Source organism: Colius striatus, chromosome 4, assembly GCF_028858725.1.
Source record: "Colius striatus isolate bColStr4 chromosome 4, bColStr4.1.hap1, whole genome shotgun sequence".
NCBI lineage: Eukaryota > Metazoa > Chordata > Aves > Coliiformes > Coliidae > Colius > Colius striatus.
The window spans coordinates 77,266,501-77,286,727 of record NC_084762.1 but is presented as its reverse complement, the minus strand read 5'-3'; the positions used below and the strand labels follow the sequence as shown (position 1 = coordinate 77,286,727).

The 20,227-nt window shown below is 39.9% G+C and overlaps 1 protein-coding gene across 1 annotated transcript in view; it reads left to right on the top strand.

Annotated features, from left to right (window-relative positions):
- Positions 1-6,768: 6,768 nt before the first annotated feature.
- LRP12 (LDL receptor related protein 12) overlaps positions 6,769-20,227 on the top strand; it is a 52,086-nt gene continuing 38,627 nt past the window's right edge. Inside the window, exon 1 of the mRNA XM_061995682.1 lies at positions 6,769-6,853. Within this exon, the coding sequence (XP_061851666.1) occupies positions 6,775-6,853 (79 nt within the window). The 5' untranslated portion in view covers positions 6,769-6,774. The remainder of the gene's footprint in view (positions 6,854-20,227) is intronic.

The window sequence follows — 20,227 nt, the reverse complement described above, 5'->3', positions numbered from 1 at the left end:
ATAACTACTATTACATTAGTGAAATAAATTACTTTTAACTGAAGTAACAAATTTTGTAGCCAGTTCTTAAAAGTTGCTTGTACACAAATCCCTTTCTCTTTCCAGGCATCTAGCTACTCTATTTAGATTCCACATAAAGAGCTTACAAAGTGGTCCTCAGGTGATAAAGCATGGAAAAAGAGCAAACACTTACTACAAGTGTTCTGCAGCAGTTTGAAGAACCTAATATGAACCCCAAGAGTGGTTAGTGGAGCACAATGCTTAACCTGATACGCCCTACAAAATTAGTTTGGGCACAAGCTACAAGGATGCAGCTACAGAGTCAGTGGCTCCAGACGTAGTTAATTTGCAGTTAACCAAGCTATATTTGGACTGTTTTCCACTGCACAATGTACAACATGTCCTATATTTGTAGTCCTTAGCATAACGGGACCCTACCCTTGATTGTTCTCAACCACACAATAATACTAACAATAAATACCGAGGAAACAAATGATCACTTAACACATTTGATGTATTTTATTCCAGCATGCAACAGCAATGCTAATATGTACACCAGCACAACGCAAGTAGATTCTGATGTATGCTCTACATTTTTAAAACAATGTCTTTGATCTAGACATTCCTGGCATCATCTTCTACTGTCTTTCATCATTTTGCAGTGAAGTTACACAGAGTACTCTAAATCTGAGGTAGCTGTGATGTAATTTTAAAATTGACATAGAATAAAATCCAGTTTATTAGCACCTTTTAGACAACTTCTGTGCAAACAACTGTTTGTTAAAAAAAACCCACTGAATACATGTAACAAACAATTTTTGTCCCAATCATCATATGCAGTGTCGCAAAAATCTGCGTTTGTGAGAGAAATCTATTTCCTCTGCTGCCTAATTTTTATGATTCAAGTTTAGAAAGAACTAATTTTTAAAAATTAGTATTACAAAACAATAATATTTAGAATTCCATTGATATAGAATCATAGAATGGTAGGGTTGGAAGGGATCTAGGCATCATCTAGTCCAACCCCCCTGCAGAAGCAGGTCCACCTAGATCAGGTTTCACAGGAACATGTCCAGGTGGGTCTTTAAGACCTCCAAGGAAGAAGACTCCACACCGTCCCTGGGCAGCCTGTGTCAGGGCTCCCTCATCTGAACAGTAAAATAGTTTTTTCTTACGTTTAAATGGAACTTTTCATGTCCCAGCTTCTTTCCATTACCCCTTGTCCTATTGCTAGGTACAATAGAAAAAAGGGATGTCCCAACCTCCTGATATCCACCATTTATATACTTACAAATATTAATTAGATCCCCCCTCAGTCTTCTCTTCTCTAGACTAAATAGCCCTAGCTCCTGCAGTCTTTCCTTATATGGAAGATGCTCCAGTCCCTTGATCACTTTGGTGGCTCTGTGCTGGACTCTCTCCAGAATTTCTCTGTCCCTCTTGAGCTGGGCAGCCCAAAACTGGACACAGTATTCCAGATTACTCTAGATATCTTTATTATGATAAAGTACTTGAGCTCTCCTCCAAAAAAACAGATGAAATAAATTCAGATATGGTACAGGTCTCATAAAAAATGAAACACTAGAACTGGATATAGCAACATTTCTAACGACCTCACCTGATGGGAGGTTATGCGATAGAAAATAATGATATTGGTAAAGGAAAACTAAAGGAAAACTACTATTACATTTAGCTGAGATCTAGTCAACATCTTAAATTGCCCCCACTCTTACTGCGTATTAATATGGCACTGAGGAGTCACAATCAGGACTTGGCATTAGACACTGTAAGATTGTTTCCTACAATTTTACAGTCAGAGCAGGAATAGAAAGAAATAAATTAACTGGGGAGAACTTTTACAATGGGTCGTAAAACTGCTGTTAAATATGTGGGTGGCAGTTGTTAACAGCAGAGTCTGAAGTGACAAAAAGAAAGGGAAAACTGATAAGAGAGTGGTATGAAGAGAAAAAGGAAGAGCAAAAATGGTGAGAAAGAAGGGTATGTATCAGGCAGTGAAGTGAAGCTGAAGTGACTGTAAACAACCAATTGTTAAAAAGAAAACACTGTTGAAAGTAAAACTACAGGAGGATAAAATCATATGCTGATGGTCAGCAGCTGGCTGGTAATTCTTCCTGAAGCTGTTTCAGTAGCTTTACATGCAAACCTTGAGCTTCAGGCAGCCTGACTGCCTGTTACAATAATCTCGGTTTGGTTCAAGGTGAACCATGTGTGCATTTTTAAGATGTTTTATTTTCACTTGCCTTCAAATACAAAAGAAAGACAGTGTCAGCTTCTGCGCTGGCTTAAAATTATTTCTATTGATAAACTTTTATTAGTTATCTTCAGATAAGAGTAAAAAAAAACCCATCAAACACAAAACTGCAGTCATGATTAGAATTTCATGTCTATAAAGTTATGCCTATGATTTGCTACATACTTTTCAGGGATAAGAGAAACAATATTCTTCCCAAAGATCAGAGAGATTAACAGAAGGAGCATCAAAAAAAAGAAGACTTTTTACCAGATAACTTTGCTAGGAAATAGGTCTTTTGAAATACTTTAAAGATTTAGTGAACTTTTTAGAATTCTAGAATTGTTTAGGTTGGAAAAGGCCTTTAAGATCATCAAGTGCAACTGTTAAACTAGCACTGACAAGTCTACCACTAAACCATGTCTAAGCATCACATCTATACATCTTTTAAACACCTCCAGAGACAGTGACTTAACCGCTTCCCTGGGCAGCCTGTTCCAATGCTTGATACACCTTTCAGTGAAGAATTTTTTCCTAATATTTTCTAACCTGAACCTTCCCTGGCACAACTTGAGCCCATTTCCTCTTGTCCTATCATTCACTACTGGAGAGAAGACTGACACTTAGCTCACTACAACCTCCTTTCAGGCAGTTGTAGAGAGCAATAAGGTCTATGCTCAGCCTGTTTTTCCAGGATAAACAAATCTAGTTCTGTCCGATTCTGCTCACAAGACATGTTCTCTAGACCCTTGACAAACTTCATTGCCCTTCTTTGGACATGCTCCAGAATCTTGATGTCTTTCTTGTAGTGAGGGGCCCAAAACTGAACACAGTATTAAAGGTGTGGCCTCACCAGTACTGAGCACAGGGGGACAACCACCTCCCTGGTCCTGCTGGTCACACTCTTTCTGATAGAAGGCAGGATGTCATTGGCTTTCTTGGCCACCTGGGCACACTGCTGGCTCATATTCAGCAGCTGTCGATCAACACTCTCAGGTCTTTTTCCTCCAGGCAGCTTTCCAGTCACTCATCCCCAAGCCTATAGTGTTGTTTGGGGTTGTTGTGGCCCAAGTGCAGGAACCTGCATTTGGTCGTGTTGAATCTCATACAATTGGCCTCAGTCCATCACTCCAGAGATGGGGTCTGTCCAAGTCCCTCTAAAGAGCCTCCCTGCCTCCTCCTCTGCAAACTTACTGAGGGTGCACTTGACCCCGTCATCCAGATCATTAATAAAGACATTAAACAGCACTGGCCGCAACACTGAGCCTTGGGGAACACACCTGGTGACTAGTTGCCAACTGGATTTAACTCCATCCATCAATACTTTCTGTCTGTGTCCATTCAGACAGTTTTTCACCCAATGAAGAGTACACCTGTCCAAACCATAAGCAGACAGTTTATCCATCATAATTCTTTGTGAAATGGTATTAAAGGCTTTACTAAAGTCCAGGTAGACCACATCCACTGCCTTTTCCTCATCCACTAAGCAGGTCACTTTGTTATAGCAGAAGATCAAGTTAGTCAAGCAAAACCTACCTTTCATAAATCCATGCTGACTGGGCCTGATAACCTGGTTGTCCTGTATATGCCACGTGATGGCTCTCAGGATGATCTGCTCCATAACCTTCCCCCACATCAAGGTCAGGCTGACAGACCTGTAGTTCCCAGGATCCTCTTTTTGGCCCTTGTAGATGCTACCTTCCAGTCAACTGAGACCTCCTCGGTTAGCCAGGACTGCTGGTAGATGATGGAAAGTGGCTTGGTGAGCACTTGCTAAAGGTGCTACGTGGGAAGACGTTGCTTCGCACCCTGAATGCCTTATGTGGACTACTAACACATTTTCTTCCCTGGACATACAAGATCTAGCTAACCTCATATGCAGGCAAACTGCTTCTGCAGAAGTTTTTTTTGGTAGATCATTACTTCAGCATCTCACCTTTTGCTTGCAAAGCTCATTTAGCAGTGAGGCAGGAAGGACTCTTGCATATCATCCTTCGCTCTGCATCTTTGACAACAATGTTGAAATTAAGCCCATGACACCAGGGGTTGCTGCTTTGTTCTCTGCTGAATAAATTATTCACCTGGGTACATGGTAAAGGGTAGTGACTTGTTGGTGTGATTGAAACTGAGATATTTGGGTTGATTCAAATAGCATTTAATCTGAAAAGATAATTACTGTTGTCTTCTTTGTTGTGCAACTAAAATCTATGGAAAGGGAATCATATCACATTCCATTGAGAGATACAACTGGGTGGTAGAAACTGGGTTGAACTACACAGATTAAAATAACTTTGGGAGGAGTGGAGGAATGCCATGGATCATGCACTGATTTATTTAATGTTGATCTGTCTATGGCAGAATTCAACAGGTTCCAGCAAGGAGTTGTACCCAGCATGTACAGCTGTAATTACTGTAGGAGATATGCTCTGTGCAATGTCCATAAAAGCAGTAATGCCTCTTGGTAGCTACAGACCAGACTCTCTGACCATCCTTGCAGTGCCCAAATGTTAATAATTATAAAACAAAAAGAGGAATGGTATACACTGAGTGGAAATTAGGGCATCTGAGATTTCACTGAAGAGGTTGGTTAGATTTGAAAGTAGAAAGAAAACAAAAAGTTTGTTGGCTAAGATGCTGTGAATACTCTATGTATTCGTATAAAACTAAGGTTTTATTTTCTTCTTCCCTAAAGTGTTAATTTTGTATGCATGCTCATGCCTTCTAAGAGGTGAGCAGTCACATTGCTCATAGGTTCAAATTGTGACTGGACAAATTTACTGAAGACTAGCCTATTGCGAACTGTTGAACTCAGTTATACTATCTCTACTACAGGATGTTTCTGACCCCAACTTCTCAAAGAGCTAGAGGGCATTCGTGTTTGTCTGATTTACCTTCCTTCTTTGGTGACTATTATGAATGCTGCATCTTCATCCAGCTGCTCACCCTCTAGTAGTAAACCTCTCTTCCCTCCCCAAAAGAAACATCCGCCAATATACTAATATGGGAGAAATCAGAGAACAATAAATGAAATGGTGTCAAGTTATGGGGGGGGGGGGGGGGGGGAGGGAAGTTTAGATTAGATTGTAGGAAAAATTTCTCCACTGATAGGGTTGTCAAGCATTGCAACAGGCTGGCCAGGTACTTGGCAGAGTCACCATTCCTGGAGGTATTTAAAAAATGTGCAGATGTGGTGATAAGGGACATGGTTTAGTAGTGGACATGGCAGTATCTAGTTCACGGTTGGACTTGGATGTAAGGGTCTTTTCCAACCTATACAATTCTATGAAAAAAGGGGAAGGCGGAGAAATAACATAAGGTACTTCCCATAGTAATCTAATCTGTGGAGCAAATACTCTAAAGTGATACAACACATCTATTCTTCTGGTGAGAAGCCTCACCTATGTAAGTTAACTTTTGTTTTTCTCAGAAACGGCAATATTTTATTTTTCCAATTAGATCAGTTGATCTAGTTGAACAGAGGCAGTAAACACTTCTGCCAGTCTGCAACAGGCACTGCAAAAAAAAATCAAGCTAAATATAGAATTTGTGCTGTAAATTCCACTTGTTTTTGACACTCAGACAATTGAAAGCAGTAGATAACTGCAATAGAAAAATGGAATCATTAAGGGGCTGAAAGACTCGGCATTTTTAACTGAAGAGAAAGTGTCATAAGGAAGTTCTATGGGGTCCGTAACTTTGGATACTGTGCATCTACAGGCTTGTTGCTCCACGGTAATCCCACTGATGAAATGCAGATTTGGAGGCCAGAACACAGCAGCTACCCGGAGCCTCTGTGGTTTATACACTGTGCATGATTTCACTCGAAGTCTTCTTCAGGGCAGAGAGCCAGGGCACTCAAATACCCATTTGGTTATTTTGCGTGTAGGACAGGAATCCAGGTTGCTCTCCAGCCGTAGTAACGGGAAAATTCGCATTCCCTCTCCTGTCCCATCTGTCCCCTTCTCCTCGGAGGCTACATCCGCAGCCCAGCAACGCGGCGGCCCGGCAATGCGCTGCCACGGCGGGACGCGGCCTCCCCTGAGGTGGGCGGTGGCAGCAAAACCCGGGACAGGGCGGGCCGAGTGCTGCCAAGGGCGGGCCGAAACCTGGCGGCGGCGGAGGAGGAGAAGAAGAGACAGAGGAGAGGGAGGTGGTGGCTCGGGCCCTCCTCCAACGTCTGGGGGCCGCTGCTCCGCCCCGCTCGCGCTCCCAGCCCGCGGCTGTCGGGAGCGACTCCATGCGCTCGGGGCGCCAGTGCGCAGCCGCGGAGCCCACAGCCGGGGAGGAGGAAGCGGCGCGGCGCGAGGGGAAGGAGGCCGAGGCCGGCGGAGGTGGCAGCGGCGGCTCATGGCTCCGCGGACGGGCAAGCGGGCGAGGCGCGGGTGTGCGGGCCGCTAGCACTCCCCGAGTCGGCAGCCCCGGCGGGCGAGGGGGCGAGGCGCGGCCGGCCTCTCTTGCGTCGGCAGCTCCGGCTCCGTGTCGGGGACGCGGCGGTGGCAAGTCCGGCTTCTTGGGCTGGTGTTATGGCCCCTTGGGGGAGTGCAGAAGGTTCCCCAGTTTGGAGGTCAGCGCAGCTCCTGCTCCTCGTCGTCTCCTGCTGCGGTAGGTACCGGGGGAGTGACGCCACCCGTCCGCGTCCGCCTCCGTCTCCGGGGCCGGGAGGCGGCCGCCCGCTGCGGGGGAGGGGGAACAAAGCGGCCTTTTTCCCGTCCGGTCTCCTGCGGCCCCGGCCGGCGGCGGGGTCTTTTGGGGCCTGGCGCCTCCCGGGACCGCTACCGCTTTCCGCGCGGAGGCCTTGCTGGTGTTCCCGTACTTCTGCTTAGCAGCGCCGTCCCGCCCTCCGAGCTCGGCTGACCTGGGACTCGTTCGGGGCTTTTTCGGTTCTGTGGGGGTGGGCGGAAATCTCAGGGAAGTCCTTAAAACTGTGTCTAGGATTTGGCCCAGCTGTCTTCGGCTGCCTCTCGCAGTTGTATGTTGCCGGGAACTCTGGAGTTGGCATGAGGCCGCGTAAACAAACCAACCCCAAATCCTCTGAGTCACGAATAATCACTCTCTGGATAATGGGGATGCTTAGGAGATGTTCCGTGTCCGGCCAGGCTGAGACGGATGCTGCCTGGTGTCTAGAGGCAGGACGTGCCACTCGGAGGGCCGAGGGGCTGTGGGGCCGGGGGGCTGGTGCCATGGGATGAGTTTGTGACATATCAGCACAGGCCTTGAAGCCCTTTACTGGGACCTTTGCTTCTGCTCAGCCTGCTTTCAGCAACTACCCGAATGGTATTTCGTTTGTGGTCCTAAACCAACCTTTAAACGGAAATGCTAATGAAAAATACTTGTGTAAATGTGTTGGGGAATGTGCTTACATTGCTTTTTCTTTTACAGTATGTAAGTGGCCCTGTAATACATGATGGATCAAAACGCAGATACTTTACAATGAGAATTGTTGCATGTTTTTTCAGACTTGTGTTAGGTTTATGAACTTGAGTGTAGGTTGTGTCTTGTGGGCCCCTGACGCAAAGAGCAGCCTTTGGCACAGAGCTGAGCATGTGCTTTGCTCAGATGAGGAGAGCAGAAGGGGCCCTGATTTAGCGGTTTCTTGAGGTAGATACTTCTGAGCATATGAAATTGAAATTTCCTTTGTTGTTTAGGAAAGCAGGTGTAAGTCTGGGAGCATCAAGGTGTTTCATGTTTGTCTGTGCAAAGGGCTTTTTCCAGTGCATGCCTGTGCTGCAAAGATCAGTGCAAGCTCTTAAAGTGTAGATGTGCCATATAAAGTTTGTAATATTTCCTATTTTAGATTTGTATAAGTGGATGTAAGTTAGGTTTCTTCAGACAGCTACAGTTAGGCTGGTATTTCTACCTGAGTAGTTATGCTGGTGGTATAGTTTAATTTTTGAGGGAGCCTAATTGCATGAACAAAGCAAGGTACTGACCAGTCTTTCAAATGCACATAAAGTCATGGAAAAGAGTTTTAATATCTGAATAGACTATTAAAAATTGGATATGTAAAAACAAAATTGAAAACACAACTGGAAAAGAGTTGGGTAAGGATAGTGCAGGAAGCAATAGGGAAGATCTCAAGCCAGGACATACTAAGCTGTCCTTATGCTTGCATACTTAAGGTATTTGAAAAACTTGATTTCTATACAGTGGTTTTTAACCAACTCTGTGTATTAGTTGTATTGTACTCATCACAGAATTGATATAAAATGTCAAAGTGATAATTGTGATATTCCTCATCAACCTGACTTCAGTAAGTAGATGTAGATTATAATGCTGTAACTTAGGTGGTATTTCCACATTAAAAACTTAAACCACAAGCACAGTCTTTAGTTAGAGAAAAAAACAAGATGAATAACATTTTTCATAGACCCTTATTCATGATTTTACAAAGTTCAACTGAGAATGAAGGCTCTGTAAGTTTCTTTTGCCTTGCTGAGAAACACATCACCATCTGTTACCACCACTGTCAGGAAGGAGAAGCTGATTTCAGTTTTGATCAGTGTGCTGCCTCATGCTCATAAGTTTTTGTTACAAATGGCTGAATCTCTGACCAGTTTCACTGCTGGATGGAAAGGAACTTTCTCCTCCGCACGCTAGCACATCCAAAATGCTATGTAGCATAGCCCTATCTCTGTCATTTTGGGTTTTCTGGTTTGTTCCTTTTGGGAGAAGTAAGTGGCAGTGGGAACTATATTTTTTACTTTACTGTGCAACTACTTTTAGCTCCTCTAAACTAATTTAATATTGACGTGAATTTGATCAAGGCACTGCTGACAGCAGAGCCCTGGACTGTGGTGTTGATCCTGAGCAGAGCCTTGTACATAACATGTTATTGCATGTTAAGACTTTGAATACAGTAGGTGGTACTCAAGGTAAACACACACTTGGAAAAGCAGTGGTGCATCACTTTGATTGCCTTCCATTACGCAATTGCACAGCTAAAATATCTAGAATTTTCCACTAATTAAGATACTAAATTCACCACGGCTGATATGGGGGCATTGAACTCTCCAGAGAATGTTTCTGTGTTTCTGTGCAGTTAGTGAATTTTTTAAACCAACCTTCTGATGATGACTGTAATCATAAAAATTTGAGAAGGAGGAATACTGATTAGTGAAATATTGGAGTAGCACCAGCTAACAAGAATTATAGCTTGGTAAGGTGTTGGGCAATGGTGTTTGCTTTTAATATGTCTAGCCCTCTTGTTGACTTGAGAGTTTTATATCCAAGAAATAATTGATTGTATTTGTATCTATATAATCTGGCCATGGCTCTTACTGGCATAAATACAAAAATATTTCTGCGTATTTCAAAGGCTTTAACAGTTACCTGAGTTCAAAAAAGAAGCATATGTGACACAATGTGGGTTTTTTTCAGAGAGAAAAGTAATTTGAGACATTTTAGTCTGTAAAACGTTGGTCCTATTCTTGAGGACGTTGTTTTTAAAACCAAAGTTTGATGACTGATTGACTAGAAATCGAACAAGTCAGAATCATTTAGATTGGAAAAGAGTCTTAAGGTCAAGTCCAATCATAAACCTGACACTGCCAAGACCATCACTAAACCATGTCTCTTAACTGCCACATCTACACATCTTTTAAATACCTCCAGGGTTGGTGATCTTACTTGTTTTCTTGTTAAAATATGAGCTTAGATTAGAGTACTGATTTCACACACAATTACCATTTTGTTTGGGTTTTATTTAACCTTTTGGTTTTATTTAACCCTTGGCTTATCTTACTTAGATCTTACTGGTACTGGGATTTTCAGGATTAGTTTGGGAGAGATTGGTGTTCCAGAGTGGAGATTGAGTTATGAAAAGTTTTTTGAGGTGGCACAGTGCAAAAGTTAGAACATACCTTCCTTTGGAATGGAGCCCAGACGCATGAGTACTTGGCTTCTTCAGATTTCTCTTAAGTCAAAACTTTATAGTCTTAACTGTACTTGTCACCCCAATACATTAATTTGCACTTCTGACCGACTGAACAGAAGACTATAGGAAACTTTCATTGTTCTGTGCAGTTACTAGTAGTCATTGCAGTAGTACAGTAGATAAATATTTCTGCTTCTGGTTTGACTGGATGTAAGGAGTATCAAAGAAAAATATTTACAATAGTCGGACAGAGAAACTAAAGCAGTAAAAAGGTAAGAAGTGTACACAGATAGAGATGAGTCTTAATTCTTCTTATCTCCAGGATGGCTTTGGCTTTAGTATGTACTTCTTGAAGTGGAGGTCTGAAAATTATTATTCTCCAAAATGGTAGTTGAAACAATGTTGAATGTTACTACTCAGGCTGCAATGCTATTGGCATTATTTTGTCCCATTAAAGAAAGGCATGTTAGTGCTTATATAAAGCTTTAAAACACTTGGTTTTGAGTTAGTACCATTCCAGGTTGCTGTGGTGCAAATGTTGCTTGAGACTGCAATGAAACTATATAATTCACTTTTTATTTGATTTTAAGATAAGACAGGTAAAATCGTCATAAAAGTTCACTGGTCAGGATGTAGGTTTTACTTACATGTCAGTTTGCTAATGATGGTATGAGGAAGAGTAAGTAATTCTTCAAGTTGGTTCACCTTGTTCGAAAGAATAGCCTGAATCATGTAAGTAAACAAAGTCTGGCAGCCAGTTTATTTAATTTTCTAAAGAAGTTTGAACTATAAAGCTAGAACAGACTGTCCTAAAGGAATGGCTTGGCTTAATAAATTATTGTACCTTAAGCTCTTGAATGTCATTCCTCAGTGATACTTCTGTGATATACTGAACAGATATATTTTTCTAAGCTATAAATCGTACTATTGGCAATGCTGCTGGATTTAATTTATTAGAATGGTTTTGTAGCCCTTGTAGTGAAAATGTCCTAATACTAATGCCATGGAAATTTAAAAGAATTTGAAAATAAAATCTAATGTAGTTGGTGTGATTGTTATTGTGCATTAAAAGAGAACATCATCAACCAGAAGAGCAGAGAGAGATACTTGTAACCAGAATCAGGACAGAAGTCATCTGACTCCGTTCCTGTTATCAGAGCAAAGCATATAATTAGCATGTCTTTTGTGTCTGTGGTTGCCAGGATGGGAAGAGCTCTGCTGGATTAAAGTTGGAAGGGCCCTACAGGTGGATCTGTTTGACTTTTTTGCTTTAATCAATCCTATTTTAATACCAAATCCTTGTAAAATGTGTGGATATTGTTTTCAACTAAGCCCTAAATATATTATTTTATATTTGTTCTGACTAAAACCTTCCATTATGATCAATCTTGTGATTATTTAACAGATCTCAAATTTTTACATTTAGTACCTTTGGTATGTTAGATACATCTCTCCACACATAATTTATCTTTTACCATATATCTCAGTTTCCCATGCTGTAGACATTTTTTTCATACTTAATAACTGTAATGCACCAGTTTCCTTACAATTTTTTAAAAATTCATGAGTACTGTTTGTAAATAGTGTGGTTTTGATTTCCTAGATGTCTCTGCATGTTCCAGTTTTCATGTTCCATTTAGGTTGTCCCAAATTGTCATTAGCTATGTTAAATACTGGAACAGCTGAAATATTTAGCTAGGCATCAATTGAAAGACTGTGTTCTGTCAGCAATTTGGGATTTTGTTGTGCTTGTATGCATTTCAGAATTACTAGCTGTAACATGTAGCAGTACTAGTTATTACTGAGGTGTCAGTCAATTGGCAAGATTCAGGCTACTTAGTTTACATGGTTGTAAGAAAACACTGGGTACCAATGCATTCGATACTACGGAAGTTGGTAGCAGAGTTGCCGTGTTTATCCCCTCAGCAGAAGTAAATGCTCAAAGTGGTTTATAGCAGGCTATATGGTACCACACTCTGAAAAACTGTGTTATGATTACTGCTTTTTGCTGCAGTTTTTACTTTACTGGTGCTTTATTATGTGAAGGTTTTCAGTTGCAGCGAAATATATGGCATTGATTTTTCTGAATATCTAAGTTTAAACTGCTAAATGTAGCATAATTGACAGATGGATGCAAATTTCAGAAGCAACATTCTGAATTGTGATTCTGCCTTGTTTTTATGAACAGATGCTTTAACTTTGGATGTACTATAATTTTTGCTACGTTGTTAATGTGTTGATGTCTTTTTATTTAGGCAAGCGTGTTTAGTAGCTCACTGTTAGATTTTTTTTGTTTATTCTGTTTTATACTCCGAATTCTAGGTTATGAAGGGTTTTCTGTATAACTTTTCCTTTTTTTTTTTTTTTTTGTGAAGAACAACTTTCTGGAACTAGTCAGAAGAAAAAAAAGTTTAGAATCTCTTTCCCCCAAACTTACGTGTTACTGGATCAAAAATAAGTTATCAAGCAAGAGTAAGAGCTCCCCCATTTTAAGAAAGTTTGCAAGCAGATGATGTTTTGAAGAGGAAAAAAAAATTGCACAAAACCATTTGGTTTAGTAGCTTGAGCTGTCATGAGATGGTCTCTCATTTAGGCATTTTGTGACTCATCAGTATTTTCCCAACAACCTTTAGTTGCTTGTGGAATTTTTTTGATGCACAAGAAAGCAGAACTTCTTTCCACTTAGTGAACTATAAACTTTCTGCAGAGTAATGAAAGTGAGCTAGTTGTGTTTCTTCATAAGTGGAAAGTACATTTGAACTATATATTAAGAAGTGAACTGCATGTTTTCACTCATCTGATTGTGTCTCTAAGTTATGACTACCCTTCCTGTGACCTCCAAGATGTTTCCTCTGTTAAGTGGAAGCCCTGGGGGTTCCCTGAGGCTGAATCTGGATATGCAGAGCAGAGGTTTTTAAGTCAGTTGCAGCCAGAAAATAGTAGTGATCCTCTGACAAGCAGTGTGAGCACTTTGGCATGCAGTGAAACTATATTGAAGTTGCTTGTGTTCAAAAATCAGGAAAAAATTATTCTGCTAGGTGCTCCTGTAGCTTGGTGTTATTACTCCAACTTTCAGCCTATTGGGAGACATTGCTCCCTCTGAAAATACAGATAGTGAGAATAGTAATTTCATGAAAAAACACAGATTTGGGTAGGGTTTTTTCCCCTTCTAATTTATACAAAGTTACTAGTAATAAGTTTGTTCTAGTAAATGTCTCTTAAAAATTAAGTGATCTTACTCATTTAAGGAACTGATCCTTTAGAAAGAACATTTTGGCAAATGAAGGTGAGCAATTTAAAACAAGTGGAAGTCTTGTGGATTTGCCTTATAGAGGGAAGACATGCACTTAGATTCATGTACTCTGGCTTCCAGATTTTATCTGTATGTTAGTTTTTGTAAGACTTTAGTGTTTTTTTTCTACACTTTACTAAGTTTATGATAGTCCAGTGAATTACTATATTCTGATAGTATTTTTCCATCTATGAAATTGTACTTTCTTTTACTCATAATACAATCTTCAATTAGATATATTGTAGTAACTGGGACTGAGATGGTTAATAAATTACATGCAGTAATCAAATCCATATATATATATATATATATATATATACACCACTTAACGCATAGTTTAAGTGGAGCGTTTACCCCTCTCTTTTTTTTCCTGCATGTCAAGCTAAATGGAGTCCTTTTCAGGGAAAGAATAGTTCTAGAGTCCTAATTAACATGCTTGTTTTATTCATAATATTGTTGCATTTACTGCAGTCTGCTCTTTGTGCTATGAAGCAATTACATTTTTCCACTTATTCTCTTGTAAAGAAGTGCTGAGAGAGAATGCACGGGGATTTAACTTAAAATATGTGCCTAAACTGTATGGAAATACTTGTAACTGAACTTGGGAGAGTACAAATATCTTTTTTTTTCCCCAGAGATGATAATTTTTTAAAAGTATGGAGACAGAACATTATGATGAAAGGCTGAGGGAACTGGGGCACTTTAGCTTGGAGGAGACTTGAGAGGTGATCTCATTAATGTTTACAAATATGTAAAGAGTGGATGGCAGGAGGGTGGAGCCAGGCTGTTCTCAGTGATTTCAGTGACAGGATGAGGGACAACAGGTACAAGCTAGAACTTAAGAGGTTCCAGAGAAATACAAGGAAGAGTGAGAGTGAGGGAGCACTGGGACAGGCTGCCCAGATGGATTGTTGAGTCTCCTTCTCTAGAGACATTCAAAACCCCCCTGGATGAGTTCCTGTGTGACCTACTCTACGTGGTCCTGCTCTAGCAGGGGCGATTAGACTGGATGATCTTTTGAGGTCTCTTCTCACATCAAGATTCTGTGATTCTGTGACTTCTGTCCATGATGTAAGTATCAGTTTACATATTCTGAAAGAGATTCCTATTGGTGGCTACTGGAAAAACAAATGATGAAATCATTGTTCAGTTCTCTCAATCACAGTGACATGCAGCTGGAGTATGGTCTGAGACAGATAATAGGCAATTGTGTAATTAGTAAAAATTACTTCCCTTTTCAGAGTAGCTTCCACTATTCATGTTTCCCATCTACAAGTACTGAAAGGGCAACTGATTCTATTGCTAGTGTTTGTGATTAAAGGTATTGATAAAGACTGGAGAGCAGGAATGGCAAGAGAGGGAAAGATGGGATGTTGTGAGAATATATGTTCACGGCTGGAGGTGACAGAACTGTTCTTCAGTGTGGAGGAGGAAGCCAAGCAGTCTGGGACAGCAGCTATTGTTTGACTGTGCAAATGGAAGGGAGGAAGAGAAACAGCCCTTTTCTTTTAAGGGGTGTCGTGGTTTCATCTGACATAGAGTTTATTCTCTTCCTAGTAGCTGAAGTGTAGTGTTCTGGATTTAGTGCGAATAACATTGATAACATACTGATGTTTTAGTTGTTGCTAAGTAGTGCTTATCCTTAGTTAAGGGTTTTTCCATTTGCCATGCTGTGCCAGCAAGGAGATGCAGAATAAAATAGGAGGGAGCGTGGCCAGGAGAGCTAACCAGAACAAGCCAAAGGACTATTCCATACCACAGAACATCATGCCCAGTGTATAAACTGGGGGGAGTTGGCTGAGAAATGTGGATCTCTGCTTAGGGACTAACTGGCCATTAATCAGTGAGTGGTGAGCAATTGCATTGAGCATCACTTATATTTTCATAGCTTTTATTTATCTCTCTTTGTGATATGCCTTTTCATCACTACTGTTAATGTATTTAGTTTTATTTTAGTTATTATACTGTTCTTGACCCACAAGTTGTGAGGGGGAAGGAGTGAGCATGCAGCTGTATGGTGCTTAGTTTCTGGCTGGGGTTAAACCATGACATGGTAGCTGAGTGAGCATCTAATCAGTCTAAGAAGTTACTCTTACGAGTTCTTAGTAAGCAACACAAAGGGTTTGAGGGCAGGAAGAGCTCAGGAGCTCGCAGGCAGGCAGGAGAATGTTACAGAAACATTAGAATCTTGCATTTTACCCATGTTTTAGAAAATAAGTGGATGAACAAACAGGTTTGGGGTTTTTTTGGTGAGCATTTTGTAACTCAGCGTGTTGCTTTCATCAATGTTTTGAAACATCCATTTTTTGTGACCCTGCTGTGTGTTCCTCTTTCTGGCTGATACTGGCATTTGGCAACTGTGCACTCTTTAGCAGCTTTACTGCTGGATGTGCCTGGGAGCTCTATGTTTCTGGAGTTTTGTTACCACTGACCTCCCGTTGCTGCTGAGCCAGCTAACAGTTTGCAGTGTCTGTTGCCTAGGTGTTGTCTAGCTCGTCTCACTGCAATCCCTGATTTCAAGTTATCTATTGTGTCTGTCATCAGCACATACTCTAATAAAGCTTGAGTGGTATCGCAGTTCTCATGTAACTGGCAATCTAATATACCAAAACTGAGTGATAATGTTATTAATCTCTTATTAAATCCAGAGTACTAGCTTTTTGTTTTTCTTCATGCATTGTGTAAATCTGGAACAGTACTGCCTACATAGCCTTTTTCACCTTCACGCTGTATCTGAATAAGATTTGGGAGAAGGACTATACCTTTTTATCCTCTTACTTCAGTGAGGAACATGGTCTGCTTTTCCCACTGTCTGTTGAAACCACAAGTGTGTGGTACCTTGAGGTCCATGAGGACTTTTCCTGGAATAAGACTTCCTGTTTTCCAAATATGCAGATTAGGAGGAGCAACTGTGCTACAAACTGCCCTATGCAATGAAATCTCCCAGGGATGACCACCTTTGAAGTCAGATCTGCCCAGAGTGAAAATTTAAGGTCATGGGAAGTTAAGAGACCCCTTTCTCTGCACTTCTAACTAACAGAAAGTTCTAACAGTGCCTAATAGTGAGTTTTTGGAGTGAGTACCATGAAATATTCAGCTGTACATCTGTCTAAAATGGTAATTAAAAGCATGGAGGCCAGGAAGATTTATGTAGGAATCAAGAGAGTAAGTTAAGTCTACATTTGAATTGTTTTCACCAGTTTTCTGGAACTGTACCTAGTTTGTGGTTTTACAAAGGAGGTGAATCTGAACTCTGGATAGCCATTTAGAGCACTGGACATAAAGGAATTTGACATAAAATGTAGTAGTGTTTAGAAAAGATTAATGACAAAAATAAAGCTGAATTTAAATGTTTAATCTGAGATCCTGCTTTCTGACTCTGCTGCACTTCTGGAAGCCAACAAAGTGCTCAAAGCACTTAAAGTGAAATAAACATGCAATTTATCAGCCTTGTGTGTGTTATTCAAGTAAAATGATCACATCAAATAGTTTTTGTTTGTTTTTTTTTTTTAAGGGAAATGAGTTACTCTGATAGGAAAGAGGCCTGAACTAGCTTTAGACTTAGATGCTGAACATCATTTATAAAGTATTGCTATGAATGTAAGCATCATGGCATCAGATTCTTACTAAGCAACTCCTTGTCTATACTCAGAAAAATCCCTTCTATGGATTTTTGAAGTGTCTGAAGATATTTTAATTTTAGACATGTAATCATAGAGTTTGTGTTTTCCAGTGTATGAGGTTTCATTGTTCTGGGTCTACTTTTTTCCCTGTATCTGGAAATCTGCTATTAAACAGTAAGAATGTGTACTTAAATGAGCGATGTACTTCATTATATAAAAGCAGAAGAATAGAAATTCAAACATGTAGGCATTGTGTCTGACATTGATCTTGTACTTGTCACTGTGCTATGTCATATTTCTTGCTATCTTAAATTCAGTGCCTCCCTTTAAAAAGGGTGTAGGAGCAAGTGCTGAATTTTGTTAGCAGGTTGGCTTTTAATAGAGTAGAATGTCTGCTTCTATATGTATTTTTTTTAACCCTTTATTTTGTAACTGAATTAGTGCATTGAAGTATAATTTACCCATTCCTTAAAAATGGAACTCATAGATATTTAAGCCTTAAAACCTTTCTACTGCAGTATAGAGTGAAGCATCCCCTGTTGCATGGTCATGATTACTTTTTTTAAAAAAATACTGCTAAATACTGTGTTCTTCAGTTAAATTTTCTAAGAGGTAAGATTTGCATATTTGTGTAGGGCAGGCTAAGAACTTGTGTCGTTAATCCACAACTTTATTTCCTAAGCCAAGACTAACCTTCCCTCTGTTTAAGGTTGTCTGTTAGCTTTGTTGACTGCAGCCCTAGACCTTACTTAATGAATTAGTCGTTAACTTAATCCATAATTCTCTGTTAGCAGAAGTTGCCAAAATCAAGGTAAATCTTTGTTTTTTCCAATATGCATATGATTTTATGTAAGTACTACTAAGTTCTGTGGTTGCTTTAAGTACATATGTAAACATTTGGAAGGGGCACAGTGTGGAATTTTAATCGATGCTCAGCCTTCGTTTTTCTTTCTTGTGATCAGATTATTTTTTTTTTTTCTGCTGGCATCAAAGCCAAATAAAAATGCTTTTAAAGAGGCAATAAAATTGTTACCTGCAGTTCAGTAATTATAAGCAATGAAATTAACTTCAGACTATAGGAATGATTATTGATTTCAAATTGTTTTTACAAAAAGCTGCAATTGAAAGTTTTATCCACCCAGGATGATGGTAGGATATTTATCTCTGCTGTTGGTAATCTGCATTTGAAAGCTTTTCAATTTGTTTTGCTTTGAGAGGGCAAAGGCTGACAGGAATGCTATCTGTGCTGTCACTTTTAGCTGTAGCAAGCCTAACAGTTACCTTCTGGGGACCAAACTGGCTAAAATACTTCAAGAGTGAATATGTGATCTCTTGAAACTGGTGCCCTAATATTGGTAATGACTGAATCCATGTAAAAGTTGTCTTACAATTTCAGTGCTGAGCCTCTGAATACTTCTGCAGGTGATCCAGAAAGGAAAATAAGTAGTCAAGTGGGTAACAGTCAGTGGTGAAGTATAAACAGTGCAAGAATTTGCAAGTATTCTGTCTTTGTAGTACCCACCTTATCACCAACAAGCCTTGCTCTTCAGTTTTGCTATCCATACCAACTTGAAAGTACTTCCTAATTTTAGAAAGTAGTATATGTATATACTATCAATAAAAAGAATGGAAAACTCAGGTACCATGAAATATTCCAGACTTCCTTTACACTTCTTTCCCAAAACCGTTCCTCTTACAGTGATATTCTCTTTCTCTTTTGACTAGCCAACACAGAGCAAAACCAATGCTCTTAAACTGTGACTTAGTATAATTCATTAGACAGAGTTGCCAGTAAGGAATTGTAAGGGATGTTATCTAGTTTCATCCATGTAAAAGTGTAACAGTCCTTTTCATGAAAATTGAAATGAAGGTACATCCAAAAGAAAACAACTACCCGTCAAATTTGGTAATGACACAAAACCCAGTATCTTTTTCACATAGGTAGTTTTCCAAACCATTCTTCATCACTTTCTTCAGAAAATCATTTTGTTTCATTTATACCTAGGTTGAGTATCTCAACAAACAGTTGCTGTTTCAGTTTTTCTCTACCAGTCTTTTACTTTGTATGTGGCATCTCTTTGTAAAAGAATACCTGTGTATCAAGTGGTGACTTGCTGGTGCTGAGCTTTCTTCTTAAAATAGACTTATACCAGAAGAGTACTGTAAACCTAATGTGATATGCTTGTAAACAAACCTTCAATGAATATTTATCTTTTAAAATATTGATTGTGTAGGTGCCTAAAAGCTCTGAGGTTTAAGTATTAATATAGACTAATAACCCTTCACTCTTGACAGTATTCTTGTGAAGTACAGTTGTCTTCAGGGTAGATGCACAGAAAATAAATAAGTGCTTCGTGGTTTTGCCTGCAGAGAGTTTGCTGCTTCTCATTTCTGGTCCTATGTTGATTCCGTGTGTGTGTGAAGAGAGAAGTTTGCTTAACTGAAGGCAGAGTCAGTGTGGGAAAAGGCAGGCTTATTAAAGTGATGAGAGGCAACAGGATTGTGACTTATGGATCTGAACTACTCTCCAGCAAAGTCTCAGTTCTCAGTGTAGCATGTAGACAGAGTAGTCAGTCCCTCAGAGGCAAGATAAGGGATGAAGAGTGGTTCTAGACTATTTAAATGCAAACAGCCCTCTTTTTGCAAAGATGTGGTTGCCTACATGGAAGTGAAAATATGCTACTTTTGAGAACAGTGTTGTCCATTTCTCTTCATTTAAATCTCCATGTCTTATCCTTGTCTGTATTTTCAAATGTGACTACCAATTAATTAATTTCTGTCATTCCCAAAATACCAATGCTTTGCTCATATTAACACAGTCCATCGTATATTTCGGCTATTGTTTCTTAAGTGAAGGGATGCAGATGACTTTGAAGAGTTTAGGAATGATCTGCTTGCAGCAGATAGAGAGCTCCTTCAGACCAGCTGTCTTTTATTGTAAGCAGACAGGTAGAATATCTTTTTTTTTAATGAATCCTATTCTAAGTGGAATCTTGTACATTTAGTATCAAGAAATTTTACAATGAAGCCTTTATGTCTGAACACAAGTAGAAATGTGTAACTTTTTCATGAAATTCCTATTAACTGGATTTTTCCGACTCTTCTTCTGCCAAATATGACAGAAATAGTCCAAAGTGTTTGGAAATTTTGAGGAACGTACAGATGTGCACAACTGCCCCTATGCTGAG